Below are 27,407 nucleotides of genomic sequence, written 5' to 3'. Positions count from 1 at the left end.
TATGTAAACATATAGGTCATAACCATATCAGTACAACAAACATGTCATTACAAAAACATCTAAAAGCTTCACAGAAAGTATAGGCAATTTACAAGTAGTAGAAGAGCAGATCTATGTGATGTTTCCGGCGCTCAGTGCCTGCAGGCACGCTGCGCCCGCGCGGGTACGAGGCCCGTGCATGCGCTGTAAGCTGTAGAATTTTAAGACGCTGCGCTAGTGCGCATGCGCAGGGTTTGGAGATCGGGTGTGTATTGAGCGACAGGATATCATGCCTAATGCGTCTGCGTTGATACGATATTGAAGTCAATACTGAATTATATTCTGTTATATTACATTATATGTTCTCCAGACTCTCATTAAGACCAGCAGGGGTCAAGCTTTGCAACTTGTAAATCCAAAACATTTCTCTTTTGTTTTAAGATTTTATATCTATGTGGCACAATGGGTTTAATATGTTCTATAGGGGATACTGTAAATTCCTTATATTTCTTATTATGAAACATGGCTGCATGTCTGGACACACTCTGTAATAAAAAAACATGACAAATGTTGTTCCTGTGTTTATTGAATCTCTCCCTTAATGACATTATGGTTCCCCCCTATATATAGTAGCCTGGACGTGCATTCCAGTAGATATATACGTAACTGGAGCCACAATTTAGGAATTTTTTAAAGGGAACCTACCACCACGGATCTACCTATAAGCCAAAGCCACTGCGGATGCGCAGATACCAGGCTATGAGGAGCTGCACGCCGAAGTTATCTGGATCAAAGAGGCTACTGGGGCACGGAGCGGCTACTCCACGCCACAGAAGCCACTTTAGAAAATTTAGATATTAGCAAAATAAAAGTTATTAAAATATTGTGGGGTTGTGAGGATTAGCCCTTAAAAGGGCTATCGACACCTCCTATAGATGCACCTACCACCCAATCTACCTTTTATAGGTAGGTCTGTGGGGTTAGGTTCCCTTTAATTGTATAGTTCTCTTTTGTGATCTCAGATATAAATGCACTCCTTCTGTGTTGTATACTCTTGCAACACTTGCATCTAGTGTGCCCGCATTTAAAACTACCTATGGTTTTTGGAAAAAGAGAACAGGTGTCATTTTCAGTTTTTTTAGCTGGCTTGGGGCTAGGAAGTTTTTGAGTGACCTGGATTTTCTATAGGTGAGTATCGGGTTCTGGGGGATGAGATCTTTGAGGTAGGGTTCATGCCTCAAGATGCTCCAATGCTTCTGTAATATCTTTTTAATGTTGTTACCTTCTTTAGAATATGTAGTTATGTCTAGGTTTAGTCCTAGGGACTAGATAATGTTGTTGGCTGGAGGTTCCTGCTTTTAGACAGGCAGCAGAAACAAGAGACTGGGGATAACCCTTAGATCTGAATCTCTTTGTTACAACGGCACTTGTCATAATCCTTGTCGAGCGTGTAATTACCCCTGATACACATATACTGCCTGTGTAAGTGGATAGCAATAGCTATCAAGATTTTAAAAGCAGTCCCAATGAAAAACTGCTGGTAAACATTCCTTTTGGGCAGTATAAGCGTATCAGGCGTACCATCTTGGACAGTAAAGCCCTGGAGGAATGTATGGATCCTGATAACGTATTGCACGTTTTATAAATTACTGATATTTTCCCCTCCTGTATGTAGTAGTTTTTAGTTTATTCAATGGTGCCCTTTTTAGGGTATAACATTTTTTTTTCCATTAGTGTGACAATTTTATCAGTCAATATGTTATAGACACCTCAAAAACTTACAACTTGTCTCTCTTTCAGAGACTTGGACTGAAAAATAGTTATAGCTTTTACAATTTGAAATAAAACTCATGGATTGGTAGATTGAATGAACATACATGAAATGCATAGGAATACTCTGGGTACTCATGTGCTTTGTGTATTGTTGATTTTTCTAGGTTCTGCTAAAATTAGTTTCCCTACTGGCAATATGCTATACTGACTATACTGTGATTTGTTCATTGATTTTTGTATTTGATGGAATAAATGTCTTGTAATCTTCTCACTTTTTTCTTCTTTACAATAGATCTGTGCTCACTGCCAGGAACCTGGAGCCACCCTAGGGTGCTTCAATAAGGGTTGCGTCTGCTGCTATCACTTCCCATGTGCCATGGACTCAGGTAAAGGCAGAATTACTGAATGTTAAATGGCTATTTTGGTGTTAATTTAACAAAAAATATGTATATGCTTTTTATTTCCCCAAGTTTCACAATAGGTCATCCATTAGTACAGCAAAAGCTCATACTTAACATCATATTTTAAAAAACGTTTATATCTCAGTATAGCTATGCCTCCAGTATCCAGTCCATGGTCATGTCACCCATTACTTGCGTGTGTTGGCTGGCCTGGTGGTGATATGTCTTTACCTGCTAAACTGACAATATATTTACTTCTTCATGATGACCAGTGTTTTCTGGTTTATTTTCTGAATCCCCTTGCACTTTCTGACTGTTAATACAAATTTTGCCTCATTCACATGGCTGCACAAAGCTGCATTACCACAACCTAAAAATTATGTAGTGCAGCCTAGTTTTTAGGACCATCTCCAGTAATATACCTATCCAACCTGAACTATATATTGGGTTAAATCTAGGAAGTCTGTGAGCAGAGGTAATTCAATTTAAGATAATGTGCAACTGGTCATCTATTTATGTTACTATGTGCCTATCATCATCCAAAAGGTGCCAACACCAATAGGGATAGAAACTACATTTTCATTTTGCTTCAGCTGTCAGTTCATTTTGCAACAACTTAAAAGCAAATTTAAACCTTTGAAGCTATTTTTTTTACTTTGTATTATTCTGCTCTATTTCTCAAAGTTTACCATCTGCCTTATTGAGCGTTTCAAATTTTTCAACTTGGTAAATTATGCTTTATTGCAAATAAGGCTACAAAAAATTCTTGGGCAGATATTATGGAGCTCTGTTTATCAGTCCCAGGAGTTGACCTATAATAATTATCTGTCTTTATGAATGGTATCATAAGGTCCTGGAAGGGCAATTGTTCACGGATAGGGATCACATAACCCTCCATCTGTGGCCATTTTATGGTCAGGAATCTCTGGCTGATGAGGTAAGACAGGAGGCTTCACTTTACATATAAAGAAAGCGGAGCAGAACTATTAAGATGTACACTCACCGGCCACTTTATTAGGTACACCTGTCCAACTGCTCGTTAACACTTAATTTCTAATCAGCCAATCACATAGCGGCAACTCAGTGCATTTAGGCATTAGATGTAGACATGGTCAAGACAATCTCCTGCAGTTCAAACCGAGCATCAGTATGGGGAAGAAAGGTGATTTGAGGCCTTTGAACGTGGCATGGTTGTTGGTGCCAGAAGGGCTGGTCTGACTATTTCAGAAACTGCTGATCTACTGGGATTTTCACACACAACCATCTCTAGGGTTTACAGAGAATGGCCCAAAAAAGAAAAAACATCCAGTGAGCGGCAGTTCTGTGGGCGGAAATACCTTGTTGATGCCAGAGGTCAGAGGAGAATGGGCAGACTGGTTCGAGCTGATAGAAAGGCAACAGTGACTCAAATCGCCACCCGTTACAACCAAGGTAGGCAGAAGAGCATCTCTGAACGCACAGTACGTCGAACTTTGAGGCAGATGGGCTACAGCAGCAGAAGACCACACCGGGTGCCACTCCTTTCATCTAAGAACAGGAAACTGAGGCTACAATTTGCACAAGCTCATCGAAATTGGACAGTAGAAGATTGGAAAAACGTTGCCTGGTCTGATGAGTCTCGATTTCTGCTCAGACATTTGGATGGTAGGGTCAGAATTTGGCGTCAACAACATGAAAGCATGGATCCATCCTGCCTTGTATCAACGGTTCAGGCTGGTGGTGGTGGTGTCATGGTGTGGGGAATATTCTCTTGGCACTCTTTGGGCCCCTTGGTACCAATTGAGTAACGTTGCAACGCCACAGCCTACCTGAGTATTGTTGCTGACCATGTCCATCCCTTTATGACCACAATGTACCCAACATCTGATGGCTACTTTCAACAGGATAATGCGCCATGTCATAAAGCTGTAATCATCTCAGACTGGTTTCTTGAACATGACAATGAGTTCACTGTACTCAAATGGCCTCCACAGTCACCAGATCTCAATCCAATAGAGCATCTTTGGGATGTGGTGGAACGGGAGATTTGCATCATGGATGTGCAGCCGACAAATCTGCAGCAACTGTGTGATGCCATCATGTCAATATGGACCAAAATCTCTGAGGAATGCTTCCAGCACCTCGTTGAATCTATGCCACGAAGAATTGAGGCAGTTCTGAAGGCAAAAGGGGTCCAACCCGTTACTAGCATGGTGTACCTAATAAAGTGGCCGGTGAGTGTATATTGGTTACCTAATATCTTGCCCTCCACATGTACACACACATTACAAAAAAACATAAGGTAAAAATGCCTCTAAAAAATTTGGGGGAAATTCACAAGGAGTGAACTGCTGTGGTAGTCAGTGCTTCAATAGCCACCACACAGACATATCCAGAACATGGGCTACAAGAGTCTCATTCAATGTGTCAAGCCACTCCTGACCAATAGACCGTGCCAGAAGTGTCTTACCTGAGCCAAGGAGAAAAATAACAGTCCAAGGTGGTGTTTTCAGGTGAAGGTGAATTTCATTTACCTTGGATTTCATTTGGAAATCAAGGTTGTAGAGTTTGAAGGGGAAGCAGAATCCAAACTGCTTGAGGTTTAGTGTGAAGTTTCTACAATGAGTGATTGTTTGGGGATCCATGTCATCTATGGGTGTAGGTCCATTGTATTTTATCAAGACTAAAGTCAGCGCAGCCGACCAGGAGGTTTTAAAGCAATTCATGCTTCCCTCTGCCAACGAGCTTTTTGGAAATGGAATTTTCATTTTCCAGCAAGACTTGGCTCCCGCCTGTCCACACTGCCAAAAGTACCAATACCTGGTTTAATAACCACAGTATTGCTGTGCTAGGTTGGTCAGCAACCTCTCCTGACCTTTACCCCACAGAGTGTCTAAGGCTTATTGTCCAGAGGAAGATGAGATCCCAGACCCAAGAATGCAGAGGAGCTGAATACTGCTATCACAGCAACCTGGGCTTCCATAACAGCTCTGCAGTATCATCAGCTGATCTCCTCCATGCCACGCCGTATTGAGTCAGTCATTCATGCAAACGGAGACCCGACCAAGTATAGAGGGCATTTACTGTACATACTTTTCATTTGGCCAAAATTTCTGTGTTCAAAAGATTTTATATGGTTGGTCTTGTATGGTCATTTTCTGAGATGACTTGGCTTTTCCTTGGCTGTAAGGCCGGCGGCACACGTAGTGTTTTGAACACGTTTTTGGGCCGTTTTTAAGCAGTCCGATAAAAAAACGTTTTTGACCCGTTTTATTTAAGAAAATTGGTAAAACAGCTCAGAACTGATGCATTTTTTAACGGATTGCTTAAAAACTTTCCAAAAACTGGTTCAAAACATCACGTGTGCCACTGGCCTAAGCCAGAATCCTCAACATTAACCCCATAGCGCAATAAGACGTACCCTTACGTCTTACTGCGCATGGGGGAGTATGAAGAGGGCTCACAGGCTGAGCCCTCTTCATACTCACCGGGCGTTTGCTTCATAATGAAGCAAACGCCCGTCGCTAACACCCGCGATCGGTGCTTGCACCGATCGCGGGTGTTAACCCTTTGATTGCCGCCGGCAAAGCTGCCGGCGGCATTAAAGAGCCGGCGGCGCGTGGGCGCCGCCATCTTGCTCCGATCGTCACTCCCCGTGACGTCACCGGGGAGCGGCGATCCGTTGCCATGACAGCCTGGGATCACACAAAGATCCCAGGCTGTCATGATCGGGGCTATCTATTATAATGTGCGATCTGCACATTATAATAGATGGTATGCAAAATCCCCATATACTGCCATACTGTAGTATGGCAGTATATGGTAGGATCAATCAGACAACCTAGGGTTAAAGTACCCTAGGGAGTCTGTAAAATAGTAAAAAAAATAAATAAAAAAAAGTAAAAAAAAAAAAATTATATTAAAAAAACATAAAAATTCAAATCACCCCCCTTTCCCTAGAACTGATATAAATATAAATAAACAGTAAAAATCATAAACACAATAGGTATCGCCGTGTCCGAAAATGCCCGATCTATCAAAATATAATAACCGTTTTTCACTGCGTTAAACCCCGTAGCGGAAAATAGCGCCCGAAGTCGCAAATGGCATTTTTTTGCCATTTTGAAAAATAGAAAAAATTCTATAAAAAGTGATCAAAATGTCGAACAGTCCTAAAAATAGAAGCATTGAAAACGTCATCAGAAGTCGCAAAAAATGACACCACCCACAGCTCCATACACCAAAGTATGAAAAAGTTATTAGCGCAAGAACACTGCAAAATGAAGAATTTTTTTTCTGTACAGGAGGTTTTAATTTTTGTAAATGTATGAAAACATTATAAAACCTATACAAATTTGGTATCCCCGTGATCGTATTGACCCAATGAATGAAATAGACATGTCATTTGGGGTGCACAGTGAAAGCTGTAAAAACCAAGCCCACAAGAAATGGCGCAAATGTGTTTTTTCATCATTTTCACTGCATTTAGAATTTTTTTCCCGCTTCCCAGTGCACGGCATGGAATATTTAATACCATCACTACGAAGTGCAATTTGTTACGCAGAAAATAAGCCATCACACAGCTCTGTACATGGAAAAATAAAAAAGTTATAGATTTTTGAAGGTGGGGAGTGAAAAATAAAAACGCAAAAAACGAAAAAGGGCCTGGTCCTTAAGGGGTTAAAATAAAAACTTGAAAAGTTCACTCTGTGTAATTACTATGTACTATGAGTTTCACTTTTTGAATAGAATTACTGAGAATAAAAATGTTTTGCTGATTTTCTAATTTATTGACGAGCGCTTGTTAGGACTTCACAATGTTCTCTAATTTTGATCTCCAGTGTATATTGAGTGCACATATTACTGTAACACACAGCTTTTTTTTAGTGAAACCCCATTTTGCAGTTCTATGCCTTTTTTTTTTTTAACTTTTTTTTTCATTTTGCAGAATGTTTACTAAATGAAGATAACTTTTCTGTACGGTGCCCTAAGCACAAGGTAAGTGATAAGTTACTTATCTCATGGTTCAAAAAAATTTTTTATTTAGATATGACCGTAATTGTTAAGCATCCCCTTTTCACGGTCAGACTTCATCCCTGTGGCATCCCTTTTTTTTTCATGGATTCTAATAAACGATGGTGTTATGAGTGATCCATGATAAATGGTTCAGACTAGGACATGGGGTACTTTTTAATGGAACTGACACGGGGTCCATAACAGTAAAGGACACGTACTGTGCATTCAGCCCAAGTTGTCCACAGAATAACCAGTTAATCAGTGTGGATCCAAGCGCCACGCTGCCGCTCCATTCATTCTCTGTGGGACTGCCACATATATGTCTTTACTCTGTTATCTGCCGCAGATGGCCAAGCTCCCACAGTTGGAGCCCACAGTTAAGTCCCAGTGTTAGATTTCATGTTTTAACTCTATCCTGACTGCCCACTATCTTTTGACAGCAGGTGGTGCAGGTCCTGAGTCTACAGCGTCATCAAAAGACGTTTCTGTAGTTTCTCCTGCTCCTGTGCTACCCATGTGTCTGACAGCCAGAGACCCTAGGGTTTATTACTGCTTCTGCCTATGGTGCTGTCTGTTTTAAATGAGTTAAATAGAGCTGATTGGTCTAATCAGACCCAGTACAACTATGCCCCTGCCATCTGACCCCACTGGTGTTCGTTTACCCCTGTAACTGGGGCTTTTATAGAGGCCCCAATTAAAATCGAAAACTTCTAAGGAAAAAAAAAAGCTAAAATAAATTCCTAACATTTAATTTTTAACTAGACTGTCACAACAAACTGCCCAAAATTGTTTAAGGTAGCACACAAGAAAAGAAGTTATTGCCGATAATACGCTAAAAATGCCCCGTCATTAAAGCCTCTTTAAGCTTGGTCATTAAGGGGTTAAACATAATTTGTAGTGTAGTGCTTTCTTGAATTTGGTAGTTTGTATGAATTATATTCTCTTTATTTCTTTTAATTACATCCCCTTTTCATAGACCAAGACAATAAAAGGTGTGTCAGCAGAACAGCCTGAACAAGGCTGATGGAGGAAGAATGGCTAAAATATGGAGATAAATTCAAGCACAGGTGGGTAGTGCACAGATTTTATTTTTTGTCATCTATTCTGCTATTTATTTAAGCAGTACAGCAGATAATCATTGATAACCATGGCACACTGTTTTGATTTCTAGCAATACACACAAAAATGATCAGTTTTTGTTTCCATGTTTTGAATTGTTGCATAACGTCTACAAAAGGAAGCTAATATGCTAAACCAATATTTCATAGTATCATATCATAGTATATAAGGCTGGAAGGAGACGCAAGTCCATCAAGTCCAACCTTCAAGAATTAAATAAATGTTTTATCCCCATAACCCGTGATATTTTTGCTCTCCAGAAAGGCATCCAGGCCTCTCTTGAACATGTACATAGAGTCTGCCATAACAACCTCCTGCGGCAGAGAGTTCCACAGTCTCACTGCTCTTACAGTAAAGTACCTTTGTCTATGTTGATGGTAGAATCGCCTCTCCTCTAGGCGTAGAGGATGCCCCCTTGTCCTGGTCACAGGCCTAGGTATAAAAAGATCTTTGGAGAGATCCTTGTACTGTCCGTTCAGGTATTTGTACATTGTAATGAGGTCTCCCCTCAGTCGTCTTTTTTCTAAACTGAATAATCCCAAATTTTGTAATCTGTCATTGTATTCTAGTCCCCCCCATTCCCCTAATAATCCTGGTTGCTCTCCTCTGCACCCGTTCCAGCTCTACTATATCCTTTTTATATACTGGTGCCCAAAACTGTACACAATATTCCATGTGTGGTCTGACCAGGGATTTGTATAAGGGCAGAACTATGTCTTTATCATGAGAATCTATTCCTCTCTTGATACATCCCATTATTTTATTTGCTTTAGCAGCAGCCGCCTGGCTCTGGTCACTAAAATTAAGTTTACCATCCACCAATACGCCCAAGTCCTTTTCAGCTTCAGTTTTACTAAGTAATTGACCGTTTAGAACATAATTATACTTTTTGTTTCCATGCCCAAGTGCATAACTTTACATTTATCTACATTAAACCTCATCAACCATTTCTCTGCCCATCCCTCAAGCTTCCACAAATCCCTCTGTAATGCTAAACTATCGACCTCAGTATTTATTACTTTACACAGCTTAGTATCATCTGCAAATATTGAAACTTGACTGTGTAAACCCACTACAAGGTCATTAATAAAAATATTAAAAAGAAGTGGCCCCAATACTGACCCCTGTGGCACTCCACTGGTAACATCAACCCAATCTGAGAATGTGCCATTAAAGACCACCCTCTGTTTTCTATCACTAAGCCAATTACTTACCCAGATACACAGATTTTCTCCTATTCCCAGCAGTCTCATTTTATATACCAACCTTTTATGTGGCACGGTGTCAAATGCCTTTGAAAAGTCCAGATATACAACATCCACATTTACACCAGTTTTCACTATATTCTGCAAATATCCTGTTTTAAAATTCCATTAATTACGAATAATAATCTAAATTATAGTGTGTAATATATGTATATGTGTGTGTATATATGTATGTGTGTGTGTGTATATATATATGTATTAAGTTTCTGACAAGCGTTTTTTGCACTTGGTGATTTGTGCACCAAGTTTTGCAACTTTTAGAGCAATTGTGCTGCTGATGCTACTTTGTCAAAAAGTGGATGTAGCAGGATCGGCTTGGCAAGAAGTACCAGTTTTGCCAAATGTCCCCTTTTGGCTTTTTCTCCACTAACACAGTTGACTTGTGGTTGGTATGGTGAATGGCTGGAATGTCCACTGGTGTGGAAGTTTATATACATGTCATTGGCTTTCCTATTGTTGTTGTTATGGTTTTTTTTTTTAGTTATTAACCCCTAGGCGCACCACGACGTTATATGGAATGGAGCCGGGGCCAGAAGCTGCGGGTGTCGGCTATATATTATAGCCGACACCCTCCTCTAACACCCGCGATCGGAGATTTCTCCGATCGCGGGTGTTAACCCCTAACACGCCACGGTCAGCGCGACCGCGGCGTGTTAGGGGTTAACTGCGGAGGCTAGGGGCATTTAACTGGATTCGGACCCCCCCCGCGGCGCTTATCGGGGGGGTCCCGCTGCTCTGATCGCAGCCCCGGGACTGCCGGTGCCCGGGGCTGCGCAATCTTCTTCCGGGTGCCGGGTCCGTGCCTCCTGGCAGGACCCGGCTGTGACACACTGAGCATGCGCATCTGTATTACACTGTATTAGGGGAAGAATAGCTTGAACAAGTGATCAGTGGATCACTTGTTCAAGCTAACCTGTAAAAGTAAAGAAAAAAAGTTAAAAACAGTGAATAAACACAATTTTTAATAAAAATAATTAATTAAATAGAGTTAAAGTCCCCTAAACACAAACATTCCCTATACACATCTAATAAAGTAAAAATACCTGAAAATCACCAAAACCCCCCACATATTTGGTATCGCCGCGTCCGTAACAATCTGTACAATAAGTAAGAAACATTATTGGACCCGTACGGTGAACGCCGTAAAAACAAAACCCGAAAAACTCGCCGAAAATATAAATTTTCATAAAATCCCTTCACAAAAATGTTCTAAAAAGTGATCAAAAAAAGTTATGTGCCCCAAAATGGTACCAATTGAAAGAACAACTCAACACGTAAAAAATAAGCCCTAAACTAGCTCTGTCAACCAAAAAATATTAAGGTTAAGTTCCCGAAAAGATGGCGATGCAGAAACAAATGAGATTTCCTCTATATTAGTTTTTCTCCAGTAAAATTGTAAAAATAAATGAAAAACTATATAAATGAGGTATCACCGTAATCGTAGTGATCTATAGAATGAAAATATAGTATTTTTAGTGTACGGTGTACGACCCCCAAAATATACAAAAAAAAAGAAACCCCAAATTGACAATTATCTTTTCCTCCATACATTAAAGAGTTAATAAAATCTCATCGAAAAGCTACAGACCCACTTAAATGAAGTATTTGTAAAATGCATCTCATGTCGCAAAAAATGAGCCCTTAAATGTCCAAATTGCCAAAAAAATAAAGATTGTATAGCCAATAAAAAGTGACAATGCATAATCTGCTCTGAATGGCGCGGCTCCCCTTCGATGCCCTGGCGTGTGCCCATACAGCAGGTTACCGCCACATATGGGGTATTGTTATACGCGGGAGAGATTGGGGATCAAATTTTGAGGAGCGTTTTGGAATTTTATCCACTGAGAATTTGTACATTTTATGAAAAACACATACATTTAGCCAAATAAAATGTAATTTCGAAATTGCATCCGATTTTGTTTTAACCCCTGTAAACCAATTAAAGGGTTAACAAACTTCATAAAAGTTGTTTTACGTACGTTGAGGGGTGTAGTTTCTATAATGGGGTAATTTATGGGGTTTACTTTTATTTAGGCCTCTCAAAGTGACTTGAAACCTGAGCAGGTCCCTCAATAGCAGGATTTAGCTTTTTTTATGAAAATGTGAAAAATTGCACTTAACGTTCAAAGCCCCATAACATCTTACAAAAATAAGAGTATGCATAAAAAACCACGGAGGTATAAAGTAGACATTCGGTGAATGTTAGTTATTACGTTTTTTGGTGTTATGACTCATGTGTGGAAAAAGTAGAAAATTTAGAATTTCGAAAATTGCTAATTTTTCCAAATTTTCACCAAATATCTGATTTTCTCATAAAGAAATGTAAAACATACCACCAAAATTTTTTAACTAACATGAAGTACAAAGTGTCACGAGAAAACAATTTCAAAATCACTTGGATATGTTAAAGCGTTCCAAAGTTATAACCATTTATAGTGTCAGAGGGCAGATTTGAAAAAATGGGCCGTGTCAGGAAGGTGAATAGTGGCTTCGGCGTTAAGGGGTTAAAAATGCTCTAAAAAAAGTGATTTTAAAAAGTTACGCAATCTAAAATAAGACCACTAAAAAGAGCTATCATTCTTGCAAAAAATAAGCCCTTAAACAGATTTGTGAGGTGAAAAATAAAAAAGTTATGCATATGAAAGACGGTGATGCTAAAATTAACAACAATTTTGCCAAATTACTTTTTATTCAGTAAAAATGGGAAAAAATAAAAAATATATATAAATGAAGTATTTTCATAAACGTTGCGACCCATAGAATAAAAATAATATACTATTTTTATGGTATGGTTAACGGCCAAAAAAAAAAACACATAAAAATTTTCCTAAAAATTGATGATTTTCATTTCCTCCACCAACAAAGAGTTAATTAAATCTCACCAATTAGCTATAGATGCCCCAAAATTATGTATTAGAAAAGTGCATCTCATGTGAAGAAATAAGCCCCTATAGGTGTACAATAAAAAAAGGAAAAAAATTATAGCCTGTACAATGTGACATAGCAAATCTGATTTGGATGGCGCCTCCTTCCCTTCTATGCCCGGCCGTGCACCCATACAGCATGTTACCACCACATATGGGGTATCACTGTACTCGGGAGAAATTGGGTATCAAACTTTGTGGAGCCTTTTTTCATTTAATCCATTAAAAATGTTTAATTTTCCACCCAAAATGAGTGTATTGTGAAAAAATATTACAATTTGCAGACTCCACCTCCATTTTGTTTTAACCCCTATAAAACACGTAAAGGGTTAACAAACTTCTTAAAAGTGGTTTTTCATACGTTGAGGGGTGTAGTTTCCACAATGGGGTAATTTATGAGTCTAGCCATTATTTAGGCCTCTCAATGTCAATTAGAAGTTGAGCAGGTCCATCTAAGTACGGGTTTTGGCGATTTTACAAAAAATGTGAAAAATGGCACCCAAATTCTGAGCCTCATAACATTCTAGTAAAATATGTGGAATCTTAAAAAACCATGCCAACATAAAGCAGACACTTGGGAAATGTAAGTTATGAATTTATTTGGGTGCTTTGACTATCTGCATCAAAAGTAGAGAATTTAGAACATTGAAAATAAAGAATTTTTCAAAATTTTTTGCCTAATTTAGTTTTTTTTTAAAACTAAACGCAAAAGATTTCATCCAAATTTTTAAACTAATTTGAAGTACAATGTGTCACGAGAAAACAATCTCAAAATCCCCTGGATATCTCATAGCGTTCCAAAGCTATAACCACTTATAGTGACACAGGCCAGATATGAAAAATGGGGCCGCGTCCTTTAGGCCAAAAGATGCTGAGTCCCATAGGGGTTAATTGTTGTTTCGGTGTGTGTATGTGGCACCAAAATAATTTAACATATTAGAGGTTTAGTGGTGGTGGAGGTTTCCACGAAATAAAATTTTAATCCCGAGTGACACAATGAATATAATTTTTAACCCTTATACTTTGCAAATTTACCTTTTATTGCTATTTTAGCCGCCACAACTAAGTGATGATCAGTGTAAAATTCCAGAGTGTGGACACTCTGTGCTAACAGATTGTGTGCTGACAATGTGTTTAGATTATCAGGGTTCAGGTTTATGTACACTTTTTTTATTTAGCTTCTAAACCTTCTACTAGTATCTGAAACATTCGAAAAAGAGAGAGGAGGCAGATCAGTGTCATGTGATGAATTTAAGACATAATGACACACTCCAGCTCTGCTATCTCGTAAAGATTTTATCTTGTCTGTAGCTAGTTCAGTAAGCTCTCTGCACACTGCTTGCCAGCATAAAATTTACAGTCAGATCCAGGGACAACCAAAATTGTAATCCTGAATATACTTAAGAAGCTTGTCTTCGGGGAAATATCCCTTTAATATATATTCGCAAAAAGAGATTGAAAGCATAGAATTTCCATTACTGTTGAATATTCATTAGTAATGTTTTTGACACTGGTTTCTATGTAATAGTGGTTGTAGCAAGTTTTATATTTATTCCCTACCTGCAGGATAGGAAATAAATGTATGAGGTAAATGCAGAACACAGAACTATATCCACACAATTAACTTCCATAGGACCTCCAAATTAGTTTACAATTCAACAAAAATGCTAAAAAGAGGTATTGCAGTATATTGTATGAGTGATCAGACCCCATAGGGCAGTGATGGCCAACCTTTTAGAGATTGAGTGCCCAAAATGAGACCTAAAACACACAAGCTTTTCCCAAAGTGCCAACACAGCAATTTAGGCAGTAACAAACTTATTGCTACCAGAATCTTTGAGCTCCAATCCAACCCTGTCCACATCTCCTCACTCTTCAGACAGGACCAAGCAGCACAGGATGGGTCACTTCTTGGACTGCCTGAGACTGCAGGAAGGTGTCACGTCAGGCAAACTCTGTGCCTGGGAGACAGCCCGTGTGCCCACAGAGAGGTCTCCGAGTGCCATCTCTGGCACCAGTGCCATAGGTTCGCCACCACTGCCATAGGGTTCAAAGTGTATAACCATACCCAAGACTAAGAAAAAAAATGCATCTCTTAAAAACTGTTTTTTGGCATCTGCCAGATTTGACCACTCAGAGAATTATTTTTCTTATCAACCATTTATACTATGATGTGACTTATGATACAAAGCAGTGGGGTCTGTGTAGGAGGGATAGGAAATGTTGTCTGTCGTGACTGAATCGACTTCCAATCTGAATAAGGCTCCAAGCACACTTGCGGCTGTACATATGTCCCCCATAGACTGCAATGGCCTCATGGAGTGATACTGTGCTGCACATGTGCGGCACTGTACTGCTCCATACACAGGAAAAAGATAGGATATGTCTTATCTTTCCTTGTGTTACAGCCTGTACACCATGCATTGCTATGGAGAGGGGTCACCCCTCCTCCTCTCCATGGTGCCAGGCAATATGTCTGCCCATCGGGCGTACCTTCGTGTGCATGCGGCCGTAGGGTAAGAGCAGCATGTTTATCACATATTGGCACACCTGTATCAAACTTTATTTTTTGTGTACACACAATACTGCATTGTTTTTAGACTTTCCGTCATTTGCTGTTATCTCATTAAACAAAATAAAATATATAGATTTAGACGTTGTATTAAAAACTGCATCCACTAGTTACAGCTTTTAGAACGTAATAAGTCAAATATAATTTTAGTATCACTGTAATTGTACGGATTCACTGAAAAAAGATACAAAGATCTCATTTAAAAAATATATTTACCACCACCAGATCTGCGATATTGTCTAATTTGGTGCACACTGGCAAACAGGTTGTCATGTAGGGAAGTCCAATAATGTTCCTGTGAGCTGTGTATCCACACCACCCAGGGATGACAGTCCCAAACCACAGTACCAACAAACAGACATCTTAAAGGGATATTCCCACAAAGATAATATTTTTAAGTATACTCAGGATAACAAAATAACACATTCTCTAATTTACTGTTATAGCTGTGAAATGCTGTATTTTTGTTAATAAGTGCAACCCGTCTCTATCAGTCCAGGTTTACACAATTTCAGTTGGCCTGGGATCCCACCGTTAATCTTCTGGTTTAGGGTCAGGCAGGACAGATTTTCTCATGGAAAGCTTCTACTGTCACACACTGCAGTGTCTCGGCATAGTCTCTCCCCCTGTATTCCAAGACAAGCTCACACACAGACACTTCTTGACAGCAAACAGGCAGTGTGAGGAGACTAATTCTACAAGCTACAGGTGTGAAGGGGAATATTTGTATATGAGCTTATAGTTTTATATTTTTATACTTATATACTTTTATATAGCTGGCAAATACAAAAGTTTTAACTCCTCACCAATATACTCAGATATGTTACTTAAGATGGCGCCGGCATCCACTGATACTACACAGCCAACACCTATTGCCGGAAATAGATCAACATGCCCGATTCCAAGAAGGCTTCATCACTCATATCGAAACTTAAGGTTTTGACAACGCCCAGAACATTATCTGCCCAGATACTGGAACTGACCAATTGGAGTGCACTAGATGTTAGACTGAATTTGCTTAACCCTTGCCCTCTATGATGCTATATGATGTATAACCACACCTTTCTCTCTTCTGTATAAAATCTGCTAACACAGATATAAAGTTAGTCTTGTTGTGCTGAGTGTTACGAGCTTGATTGAGATTGAGACTGAATAACCTTATATCAGATTCTTTCTTGAAAATGTGCACACTTGCTCTGTCTAATTTGAGGTGACTGACCGGACCGGTTAATTGTCGATTACGACCCTGACACAGGCAAGATCAGATCTTTATATCAGGGGAAGGAGGTGCAGCAGAGCTGACTGTGTGTGTATTAAAGCTGAGTTGGCAGAGCAGACAGTGTTTGTTGTAGCTCAGATGTAGCAGAACAGTAGTGTCATGGTATGTTATAACCATACCATCCCATTTTTTTAACATTTGTTTCCTGGTTGCCTTGGTAACCAGATGTAGTATTTGAATGTCCTCGCAGATCAGTATGTGCTGAAATGACTTAGTAGACCTAAATCGGGAGTGAGGCAACCCAGATGCATCACAGTGATTGGTATGAATCCAGACTGCATCTGTGTGCTTTGATATATGAATTAATATAGATTTCCCACCTTCTGCTTACTGTATCCTCCACCCAGCTGCTTTGATAAACATTCTTCTCACTTTTGTACATTATTGAATCTCCCAAACCACCTGAGTTACATGAATGTTTTGTCCTGCTTCAGTTTCAAGTTAATACTCTCTAATTTTTAAAGTAACTAAGTCTTTCAAGCATTTTTTTTCTTTTAGAAATGAATGTTAAACTCTGAAATATACTTCATTGAGTAAAGTGGCTTCTGTGTCTTTTTTTTCTGCTTTATTCTCATAACCGTTCTACAGATTAACTTGCCATTTTTCCATTACATCAGTTACAGTTTTGTTTAAACCTTTCATGGCCGCGGGTCATTCATACCTGAAGATCCAGGTTAACTTTTGCAGTTTTGTTCTTTATCTTCCCACCATGACTTCTGAGACTATTACTTTATATAATGGGTTTATTAATTAAATGTGTTTTAATACAATTATCACATAAATGGCTAAATGACCTTTTGATCACTTTTTATTGAATTGGCAAAAAAGTGGCATTTTCTACTTTGGGCACTATGTTCCATTATGGGGTTAAACGCCAAGAATAACGGTTATTATGTTTTACATATATGAACATTAAAAAATATCTCAGCTCAAATACATCTATGGATAAATGAATGGAATACAGGCAGTCCCCGGGTTACATACATACAAATTCAACTTAAGAACAAGCCTACAGACCCTATCTTGTAAGTCGGAACTGTATATATTTTATCATTGTAATCCCAGCCAGAACTTTTTTGGTGTCTGTGACAATTGGATTTTAAAAATGTTGGGTTGTCAAAGAACCAGGTTTAACGCTAAAGCTTCATTACAGACACCTGTGATAACTGTTACAGCTGATTATTGTAGCCTAGGACTAAAGTACAATAAATTACCAATATCCAGAGGTCCGTTTGTAAATAGGGGTCGTATGTAAGTCGAGTGTTCTCAAGTAGGGGACCGCCTGTATTTCAAAACAAAAAGAATCCAAATTATCAGTTTCCAAAGTCAATGTAAAATCCTTAGTGGATAGAAGATGATTCAATATGTACAGAAGTACCTGTGTTTCATAAGTCGGAGTACAGTAGACACAAGTTCCCCCAGAGAACACTGGGATTTTCTGTCTGAATTGAGAGTCGTCCCTCCGGACACTGGATTCAATCTCCAAAGGTTCCACTTTTCTGAGTTGCCTTCTTTCAAAACACACAAACGGGATGAAAATACCAACACTAGTGCACCACCATTTGAGTATGTAAACATGTAAAACTTTAAAACATATAAAACTCCTTTTCAGTATCTCAACGTTTTACACATTTTGTGATTATAATAAATACTTTTTGGAGAACTGACTTGGGAGTTTTTAAATTTCTTCCAGATTATTTTTTTCTCCAAGGTTGAAGTCAGTATAGATTTTCTGTAAAATAGAATAACCCTTACCAAAAAACCTCCCTTAGGCCAGTTTCACATGTCATTTACATTATATTACAGGCAGTTCCCTACTTAAGGACATCTGACTTACAGACAACCCATAGTTAGACAGACCCCTCTGACCTCTGGTGAAGCTTTCTGAATGCTTTACTATAGTCCCAGATTGCAATGATGAGATGTAAGGTGTCTGTAATGAAGCTTTATTAATAATCCTTGGTCCCATTACAGCAAAAAAATGTTTAAACTCCCAATTGTCACTGGGGCCAATTTTTTTTTTGTCTGGATCTAAAATTATAAAATATACAGTTTTGACTTACATACAAATTCAACTTAAGAACAAACCTCTGGACCCTATCTTGTACGTAACCCGGGGACTGCCTGTATACCTTTTCTCTGTAGGACCCTCTACTGGTTTTTCATATGAATATTGATGCATAAAACTGACCTAGACCCCACTTTGTGGTCTTGACCTGGTCTCTTACACACTGGATTTTGAATGAATGCCAGTTCCATTGGTGTTTTCAATAGTGTTGGATTCAATGGATTTTTTTTACCCTCTTTTTCAATAAAGACACTAAAAACTTTATTGCTTGTCAAAAAGAGTTTGAAAATTTTATGTGTTAGAACTGATGCACTGAACTGATGAATGGAAGTTTCATTCAAAACTGTTTAATACAGTACCACAGGGAAATTTGAGTTACTTTTACCTCTGTTGCGTTTGTTGTGTTACCTTTTAACCATTTACCGTAGTCGGCCCTTTAAATTAAAACCTTTGTTTTTTATGTCTTTCAGGTAAAAGCTTTTTAAACAAAGGGGATCATCACACCATAATTAACAGCTCCAGTTCTATGGGTGGACATTGCCTTCTCTTGGGATTCATTCCATTTAACTAAAGCATTAATGTCATTGACACAAAGGTGGCATCAAGAACTTGATCTCTTAATCCACAAAATGCTCCATATCAGACAATGAAAGAGAATGGCTGTGTAATTTAATATGGGAAGTATTAAAATATATAAATATATAAATATATTTTTAATCTGAAATGGAAAGGCGCAAAATCTTTGTATGGTTCGGATTAAATATCATTTTAAACCTATGTTATGGTAAAACAAAGACTTTTGAAGACCGTTTTAAAACTATTTTGTTCACTCTCTGACCGTTGCTCTACATGCTACAAAGTTGTTTTCTTTACCCAGTTAAGCTCTATTCTTTCAGACCAGAATTTTCCGCTATCAAATGCATATATGGATTGAAAGTTTGTACAGAGCCTGTGTATTCTGTGCAGGAAATGTTATCTGCGCAAGCTGCAGTGTTGGCAGCCCTTTTATGTAAATCTTGTAAAAAAAATAAAACCATCTGGCCAGAATTTAATATGCAAATGCAGTGATGTCAGAGTATTGTATTTGTTTCCCACCTTCATTCCCCCACCTCCGCTTTACAGCTGTATATACTTTATTACTTTTATTTTTTTTTCTTTTTAAATATCAAAAATTCATTTTGGACAATTTCTTGAACAGTTATTAGTGTAAGAATGCAAAACATGTTGGTCAGTGAGCTTTTTTTTTTTTTTTTTTTTAAATCACTTATGAACTATATAAATATATTTTTATATTTTGTGTACATTGGTCCACACCAAGGGAGGGGGTCGTAGGTGCCTTTCTGACTTCATGAAACCGTTACAATTTGCAGTTAGGTGTTTCATCAACTTTTTCTAGAAAAAAGGAATTAAAAGGAAAAAAAAATAAAGGTCCTTTATCATTTTATTTTATCTTTCTCGGTTTTCTGTGCGTTGCCTATATGTTGCATACATATTGTCAATACTTGCAGAAAAATGTTTCGTTTCAGTACTTGGAGCAGTAGTCAATTTTTGAGGACACAAAAGTCCTTAAAGTATGGGGATCCTTAATGAGATATTCACTTCAATGAAAACAATGGGTGCTACACTATGGAGAATTTAGTTGTCAATATTTGAAGCCTGAAAAGTCCCAGAGGTTGTTGTACTCTTTTAGTCATTTCCATAATCATAAATAGGAGCTTAGCTATGCTGCTTCTGTGACTTCTGTTTGCCTCTGTGGGAATTTCAGGGACAGCCACTTCTGCTTCTGTAACTCCCAACTACATCCAGGACGTATGGGAGGTGTTAATTATCTCAGACAAGAAGAGCTGAGATGGGAATAACCCTTTAATATTTTGTGCTTGTTAACCGGTAACAAATGTATTTGCCAGCTCTGTGTTACTACTGGATTAAAATATGTTTAATGTAGATGTGCTGGGTATGATTATTTTATACATTTACAGCTTCCATTTACCATTTAATAAGTGACACATTGGCATTTTATATATATTTATATTCCAGGATGGCCCCAACCTTAATGTCCAAAAGTTGTGGTGCAGTTTTTTTTTTCAGGTAATTCATATAAAATTAGTTTGAAATGTATGTATTGTATACAGCATCAGTCTCTGTAGTGGGGAGCACTCGGTCCATATGAACCAGTCCTCATTAATAAAAAAAAAAAAAATCACCATCTATACACAATCCTTAGACTCTACCTGTATTTATCTCCGGTCTCCAGCTCTTTTCTACAGTAAAGTGGCCAGATGAGGTGCCAGGTTATTCAAAAGCAAGAGCCTAAGATTCAGACTAGGCAGAAACAATGCGTGTTTCCTTTTCCAACTCCACAACAGAACCAGTTCTACAAAGTTATTCCACCTCACATGGCATGTTCTAAGGGAAATTATATACAACACGTAGTGCAGTCTGTTTCATTAAAATTTTTCTGTTTAGTTAAATGTTCTATTTACAAAGTAAAGTAAAATTGGCCTTTTGTGAACAAATGGGCACTGATGCTATTGGTGTGCTGTTGGATTTTATGAAAGGACCATTTTAGACCACTTCAAACTTTTAACGGATTATGCATGGGCGCCGCCATCTTGCCGAGGATCGTCACTCCCAGTGACGTCATGGGGGAGCGTCGACCTGTCTCCATGACAGCCTTGAGGCTGTCTCGTTACAGCACATCAGCACATTGTAATGAATGGGGAGGAAAAGCTATATAAATAAAGATTATTATTATTATTATTATTATTATTATCCCCATACTGCAATACCGTAGTAGTATATGGTAGGATCAATTGGACAACCCTGGGTTAAAGCACCCTATGGAGTCTGAAAAATAGTAAGAAAAAATTTAAAAAAGCTTTTTAAAAAATTATAATAAAAAAACCCTAAAATTTCAAATACCCCCCCTTACCCTAGAACTGATTATAAATCTAAACAGTAAAAATCCCAAACACATTATGTATCGCCACATCCGAAAATGCCCGATCTATCAAAATATAATAACCGTTTTTCACTGCATTTAACCCTGTAACGGAAAATCGCGCCCAAAGTCGAAAATGGCACTTTTTTGTGCCATTTATAAAAAAGTGATCAAAAGGTCGTACAGTCCTAAAAATTGTAGCACTGAAAACGTCCTCAGAAGTCGCAAAAATACACAGCTCTGTACACCGAAGTATAAAAAGTTATTAGCACCAGAAGATGGCAAAATTTTAAAGAAATTTCTACACAAGTTTTTAATTTTTGTAAATGTATGAAAACATTCTAAAACCTAGACAAATCTGTTATCCCCGTGATCGTACCGACCCAAAGAATAAAGTAGACATGTCATTTATGTGGTGCCAATATACTAAAAGGATCAAAAAGTGATGCTGGAAACTACAGATCTGTGGTTCTAACTTCTGTTGTGGGGAAAACATTTTGAGGGGTTTGTTAAAGATGCTATCTCACTGTACATAACCTTATAACCCATTGTCAGCTGGCACATACCACTAACACATAGGCACAGGTACTAATGGGTATTAAGAGCTTTTATAGTGGGAATATATTTTAAACATATTTTACAGGAAAGTTTTATTGGGCTGCATTCCCACTACCATATGATTTCTCGAGTTGCGCATCTTTGTGCTGTATGAGCCCTTAGGCTACATTCACATGAACATAAGGGGGGTGTATATACGGCATATATACGTCCCACATACACCGCAATGGCCTCACAGTGCTGTGCAGGAGCAGTACGGTATGGCGGCCATACATTATGCGAGTGTAGCCTTACTATGTTTTTATGTAGTAATACAGATCTTAAAAGTTATTTGTTTTCAAACTGTAAAAAAAAACTAAGAAATAAAGAAAAAAAGAATAGTTAAAACGATAAGTATGTTTTATACTATGTAGTTAAATTGCTCATTGCTATATGTTTATTGCCCAATATTGTTTCCACTGTGAATGATTTCTTCCTTTGTAAATAACCATCAGTCTACACCAGGGTGGTCTTCTCTCGAAAATGACATTTAACATATTTAAGTACTACAAAATACATTAGTGGCGCGCATGCGCACAATAGATGAACATAGTGTGCTCCATGTACTGAAACGCAAGGCACCTCAGAACGCATGCGCCACTTTTGGCGCACGGGGTGAACCTCCGGTTCAGTGGATGACACAAAGCACCCTAGAACGCATGCGCCACTTAGTTTGACATTTGGCGCACGGGGTGAACTTCCGGTTCAGTGGATGACGCGCGACACATGGAAAATGGCGCGCATCTCGGAACATACCCCGTGGACCAAACCATCATACTCCTTAAACACACCCGGAAACAGGGCGGCGAGTAACCCTAACGAGGTAAGAGACTACCAGCCCATTCGTTGACAGGTGGGTGGGACTTGATACATATATAAGGGAAGTGTGTTCATTAGGCCAATGCTCACTAGCCAAGGTATACCACTTAATAAAGGTGGACCCGACCCCTCTTCTGGGGAAGTTTCCAGGAAGGCCTGTATGTGACCTATATCCAGGATTCCTGGAATCCCAGATTTGATTGTTATCTTCTCCCCCTCCTGGACTTTTTGTCAGTCCTCAGTAATCCCCCTGATGATTCGCCGCGAACGGTGATGAAACGCGTAGGGTAGGGAGGGACGGGGAGCACACTTGTTTGGCTATACCTTTAGGGCATAACAGTACACCGGTCTAGGGACGACTTGGGTACTGTCCTTGTCAGGACGGGAGCAATAGGGACAACTAAGTATATAGGGAGAGAAACTATTCCCCCCTTAGGTCTCTCAAGGATACCCATCCTGCAGCCCGATACTCCACCTGGTAAGAATGCTCGATTTTTAATATTTGTTTACTGCATTTAGTGTTTGTTGTTGTTTTTAAAGTGATTGAGTAAAAGTTAAATTTTAAAGGACCTAGTCCGATGCTTGTATATATATGTTACTGTGGTTCAAACAGCATTAGTGCATAGTGCCAGAGGGATTTGGCTTTTTTGTATTGTTTCCACTGTTCCCATATTTCTTTTTAAAATTTCCTCATATTGATGTATTTTGTGTATTTTATTTATTACTGTTGAAATATTTGGTTTTGGACACTTTACAAAAAAAAAATCATCAACCCCTAGCCAAAATCTTTGAACTTTAGCACAGTCCCACCATATATTTTAAATTCAACCCAGGTTGATTGCAATGCCGGCATCGTGATTGTGTGGGCGAGAATGTTGCTAACCTTGAGAGTGGTAAGTAACCCCTTAATTGTAGTTTGTGTATGGTTTCTATTTGTTTGATACATCAGTGTGCTCTTTGATCATGTCATTGCATTCCACTAGTTACTCCTCGAAACTCTTCTCCAAATCCTTTTCATGTAGCTCATCTTTTTCTTATGGTTTGAAGATAGTAGATCCCTCATAAGCTTTTAAAATAACCCCTCTAAGATTAAAAGTGGTCTGGAGTCTTGAGGGATTTTAACGGCCGATGACAAATTTTACAAATTATGTTTTTCCTTTGCATCGAACTTTCTAGTTTTGCGTATTGCAAAAATAATTACAAGTGGATCTGTATAGCGTCATTTATTAAAGGGGATTAGTTTTTCTCTCAGTCTAGGTCTGTTGTTCTAATACTTATTTTATGCAAGCTCATATGATGTAAATCTTGGAAAATTCCGTTCCCTATTTGCGTTCTATCTCTTCAAGGTTGATTTCCATATTGTTACTTCCTACACATTCTAAGAAAAGATACTAGTATTATCGAATCAAATATCATGCTGACAAGTGGTCAATTTGAATCCATTGTCCTGGAGGTTTGTCCTCCAAAAGTTCTTGACCTTCTCCAGGATTACTGCTTTTGATATGCTGCTTGATCGGGGACACCAATGCCCCCTTTACCCATTGATATATACCTTTTTATTTATTTATTTTTTGGCCCGTTGAACTTGAATATGAGGTTCTGCAACTCTTTGATTATTTTAAGTGAAAAATTATAAAGCATAATATTTAAAGAATTTTTGGTAAGATCTACATTTTAGTTGTGCTTATGCTGGTGAGCAGTTGTGTATTATAATATAGGTGATGTGGGCAGTAGGCCATGACCACCCACCAAATGTTATTCTTAAAGGGACCTTCATCCATGAAATCCTTGTAAATCTGTTCCCGCTAACAATACACATGTATACAAGAGCCATGTCCGAACCTTTTGAAGTGCCTCCAAAGGTCCTGCAATCGCAGATTGAAAGCAGACAGAAGGGAAGTATCCTCCATTCCTCAAGAAGCTTGATTCTACCACCATATGTAGGAAGTGATTCCAGACTTGTAGGGGCTATAATATTCATACAGCCCAGGGCCCATGGCAGTCTTAATCCGTCACTGCTGGTGAGCCATGATAAAGGCAGCTTACTGTACTAAAGGAGTTCTTTTTTTGTATTCTACAATAATCTTTTGGAGTGCAAGCTCTCAAATGTGAATACTTTCCTCAAGCGCTTTTCTCTGTTTACAAATAATTTTAACAACTTCAAGTAGTTTATTTCATTTAATTTGTATAAAGATACTTCTGAAAATTTATTGACTGTTTCTCTAAGACCATTTTAATACCGAAGTGAATCTCCACAATTTATAACCAGGTCATCCGCATAAAGTCCTATAAGATATTCTTTTGAGCCTGAATTTATATGCTTTGTATTGACAATTACACAATTTATTTGGACTATGCAATATACACATACATGAAAAATATGTAGAGGACAGGGAGCATCCCTTGTGCCAGTGCCATAAAAAGAAAATGAAATGACCACAAGAGGTCAGCAAATAGCAACAAAAAAAGTCACTGCGCAGCAAAGTTGTACATAGTGGTGTTTAAGAAAAGAAAAATCCTTCTAACAGCAGAACTGTGAAATTAAGTCTACTCTGCCTGGACTGGAATATTTGTTCAGAGGTGCTAGAAAGCTGGTCAACTCCTGCAGTACAAAATGATTGTATGACTCAAGAGTTGAATAATGTGCAGTGGTATGAGCTGTTTGATTTCCTAAAAATCATTGTGTCTTATTATTCATCCCATTAGCCCTTAAATTTACACATTCACAAAATATAAAAAGGCAAAAACCCATCTTAAAACTTTCTGCGGTGATACCATTTATGTGGGGTTTGTGTGGTGATATTCACTTCATTTTCTATTTTCATTTTTTAATGAAAACATTTTAAAATGCTTTTTTCCCCTTTTTAGTAGTCCCTCTGTGACATGAGAAAAGAAATGTCTGATTGCTTGTTTATTATAATACCATTCAATAGTGATGTAATTTATGGTATTAGATCTGTCAGCTTATGCAGTTGCATAGGCGATCGTGGCGTGGGAATCGGATGACACCTTGAGCTTCCGGATGCAGATTACATCTTCTGTGACCAGCCGAATCCTCATCAGCTCGATCGATATATCTGTCACTGAGCAGCAAGTGGTTAATTTCATGTACATTTGATGGAAACTACACTAAATCCTGCCCATGAGGTCTTTAAGGACACCTGTCTGTCATCACCACCTCTTAGAGCAGCTCACAACGACTACATCTCAGCCTTTATCTAGTTAATTTTTCCAATAATCATTGTGAAATCATCTAATTTTGTACATGAGTCTGGGCATGATGTCACCCGTTACCCCTTCCCTCTCCCCCTCCTGCTCATGTCTTTGTGTAATGAATAGTGAAGCATTGCTTTCTTTGTACTTTACTGTATCTGCTGCCTGTGAGAAACACAGACATCAGCTACACAGTTACCTGACCCGTTCTCTCCTCTATACACATGTGACACAGAGATCAGCTACTTAAGTACCTGATTCTCCCATACACATGGACCGCATCCTGTAGCGGCTGAATCTCTTAAGGGCTGCAGCGGACATGGTCATCAGCACACAGAGGCAGCACCAAAAGTGTCACATTGTTATACAGGCTGTCAGTTGTGTATAGGAGTTTCTCATACACACACAGGCTGCAGGGCATGTGGCTGCCAGCACCAGGAGTGACACATCCTTACACAGGCTGTCAATCATGTGTATAGGAGTATCTCATACACACACAGACTGCAGGGGACGTGGCTGCCAACACCAGGAAGCACACAAAAGATGCCAGCACAAGGAGTGACACATCATTATACAGGCTGTCAGTCATGTGAATAGGAGTATCTCATACACACATGGACTGCAGGGGGCCCTAGCACCAAGAAGTACATAGAGGAGCCAGCACCAGGAGTGTCACATCATTGTACAGGAGGATCTCATACACACATAGGCTGCAGGGGGTGTGGCTGCCAGCACTAGGAACCATGTAAATGAGCCAGCATGAGTAGTGTCCCATTATTATACAGGCTTTCAGTCATGTGTATAGGAGGATCTCATACACACATAGGCTGCGGGGGGCCCTAGCACCAAGAAGTACATAGAGGAGCCAGCACCAGGAGTGTCACATAATTATACAGGCTGTCAGTCATGAGTACAGGAGCATCTCATACACACACAGGCTGCAGGGGGCGCCAGCACCAGGAGTGTCACATCTTTATAAAGGCTGTGAGTCAATCACTGAGAAGTGTGGCTGTGCCTGATCTCATAAATTAGCTGGACTGCTGAATAAGAAAAGTGCAACATCCCCCACCGGGGCCTAGCCTTTTCTCGGGGCCTGGAGTCAGCCGGGGCCCGCAGTACCTGAGTGGCTGGCGGTTGCGGCCTAGGCACGCTAGTGTCACGGTGCTTGGTATGGGGGAACCGGAGGGCTGTCCTACAGCCTGGCATGTCTCCAGCAGGGTGGTGTTGGCAAGAAATGATGAGGGAGAGGCTGCTATAGCGGTTCTCCCTGGGGCAACCCTTTGGTGTCTAGAGTATAAGTCTCTGTGTGGTGGACAGGGTGCCTGTGATGATGGCAGCCGTAGTAGCAGGGACCAGACGGAGGCAGAGGTTGAACAAAAACAACTTACAGTTCTGTATTGGAACCGACAGGAACTGCATCAACGTGCCTTAACAAAATGGTGGAGTGCTGAGATGCAGTTGG

At 39.1% G+C, this 27,407-nt stretch overlaps 1 protein-coding gene across 2 annotated transcripts in view; it reads left to right on the top strand.

Moving 5' to 3' along the window:
• Positions 1-19,439, top strand: part of TCF20 (transcription factor 20) — a 93,033-nt gene extending 73,594 nt beyond the window's left edge. For both annotated transcript variants that reach the window (XM_072127714.1, XM_072127715.1), the window contains exons 3-6: positions 2,045-2,138; positions 7,081-7,130; positions 8,125-8,215; positions 18,846-19,439. In XM_072127714.1, the coding sequence (XP_071983815.1) occupies positions 2,045-2,138; positions 7,081-7,130; positions 8,125-8,172 (192 nt within the window). In that variant the 3' untranslated portion in view covers positions 8,173-8,215; positions 18,846-19,439. The remainder of the gene's footprint in view (positions 1-2,044; positions 2,139-7,080; positions 7,131-8,124; positions 8,216-18,845) is intronic.
• Positions 19,440-27,407: the final 7,968 nt, after the last annotated feature.

Source organism: Engystomops pustulosus, chromosome 10, assembly GCF_040894005.1.
Source record: "Engystomops pustulosus chromosome 10, aEngPut4.maternal, whole genome shotgun sequence".
Taxonomy (NCBI): Eukaryota; Metazoa; Chordata; class Amphibia; order Anura; family Leptodactylidae; genus Engystomops; species Engystomops pustulosus.
Note: the sequence above shows the minus strand (reverse complement) of the source record. Positions and strands in the feature narration are given on the sequence as shown.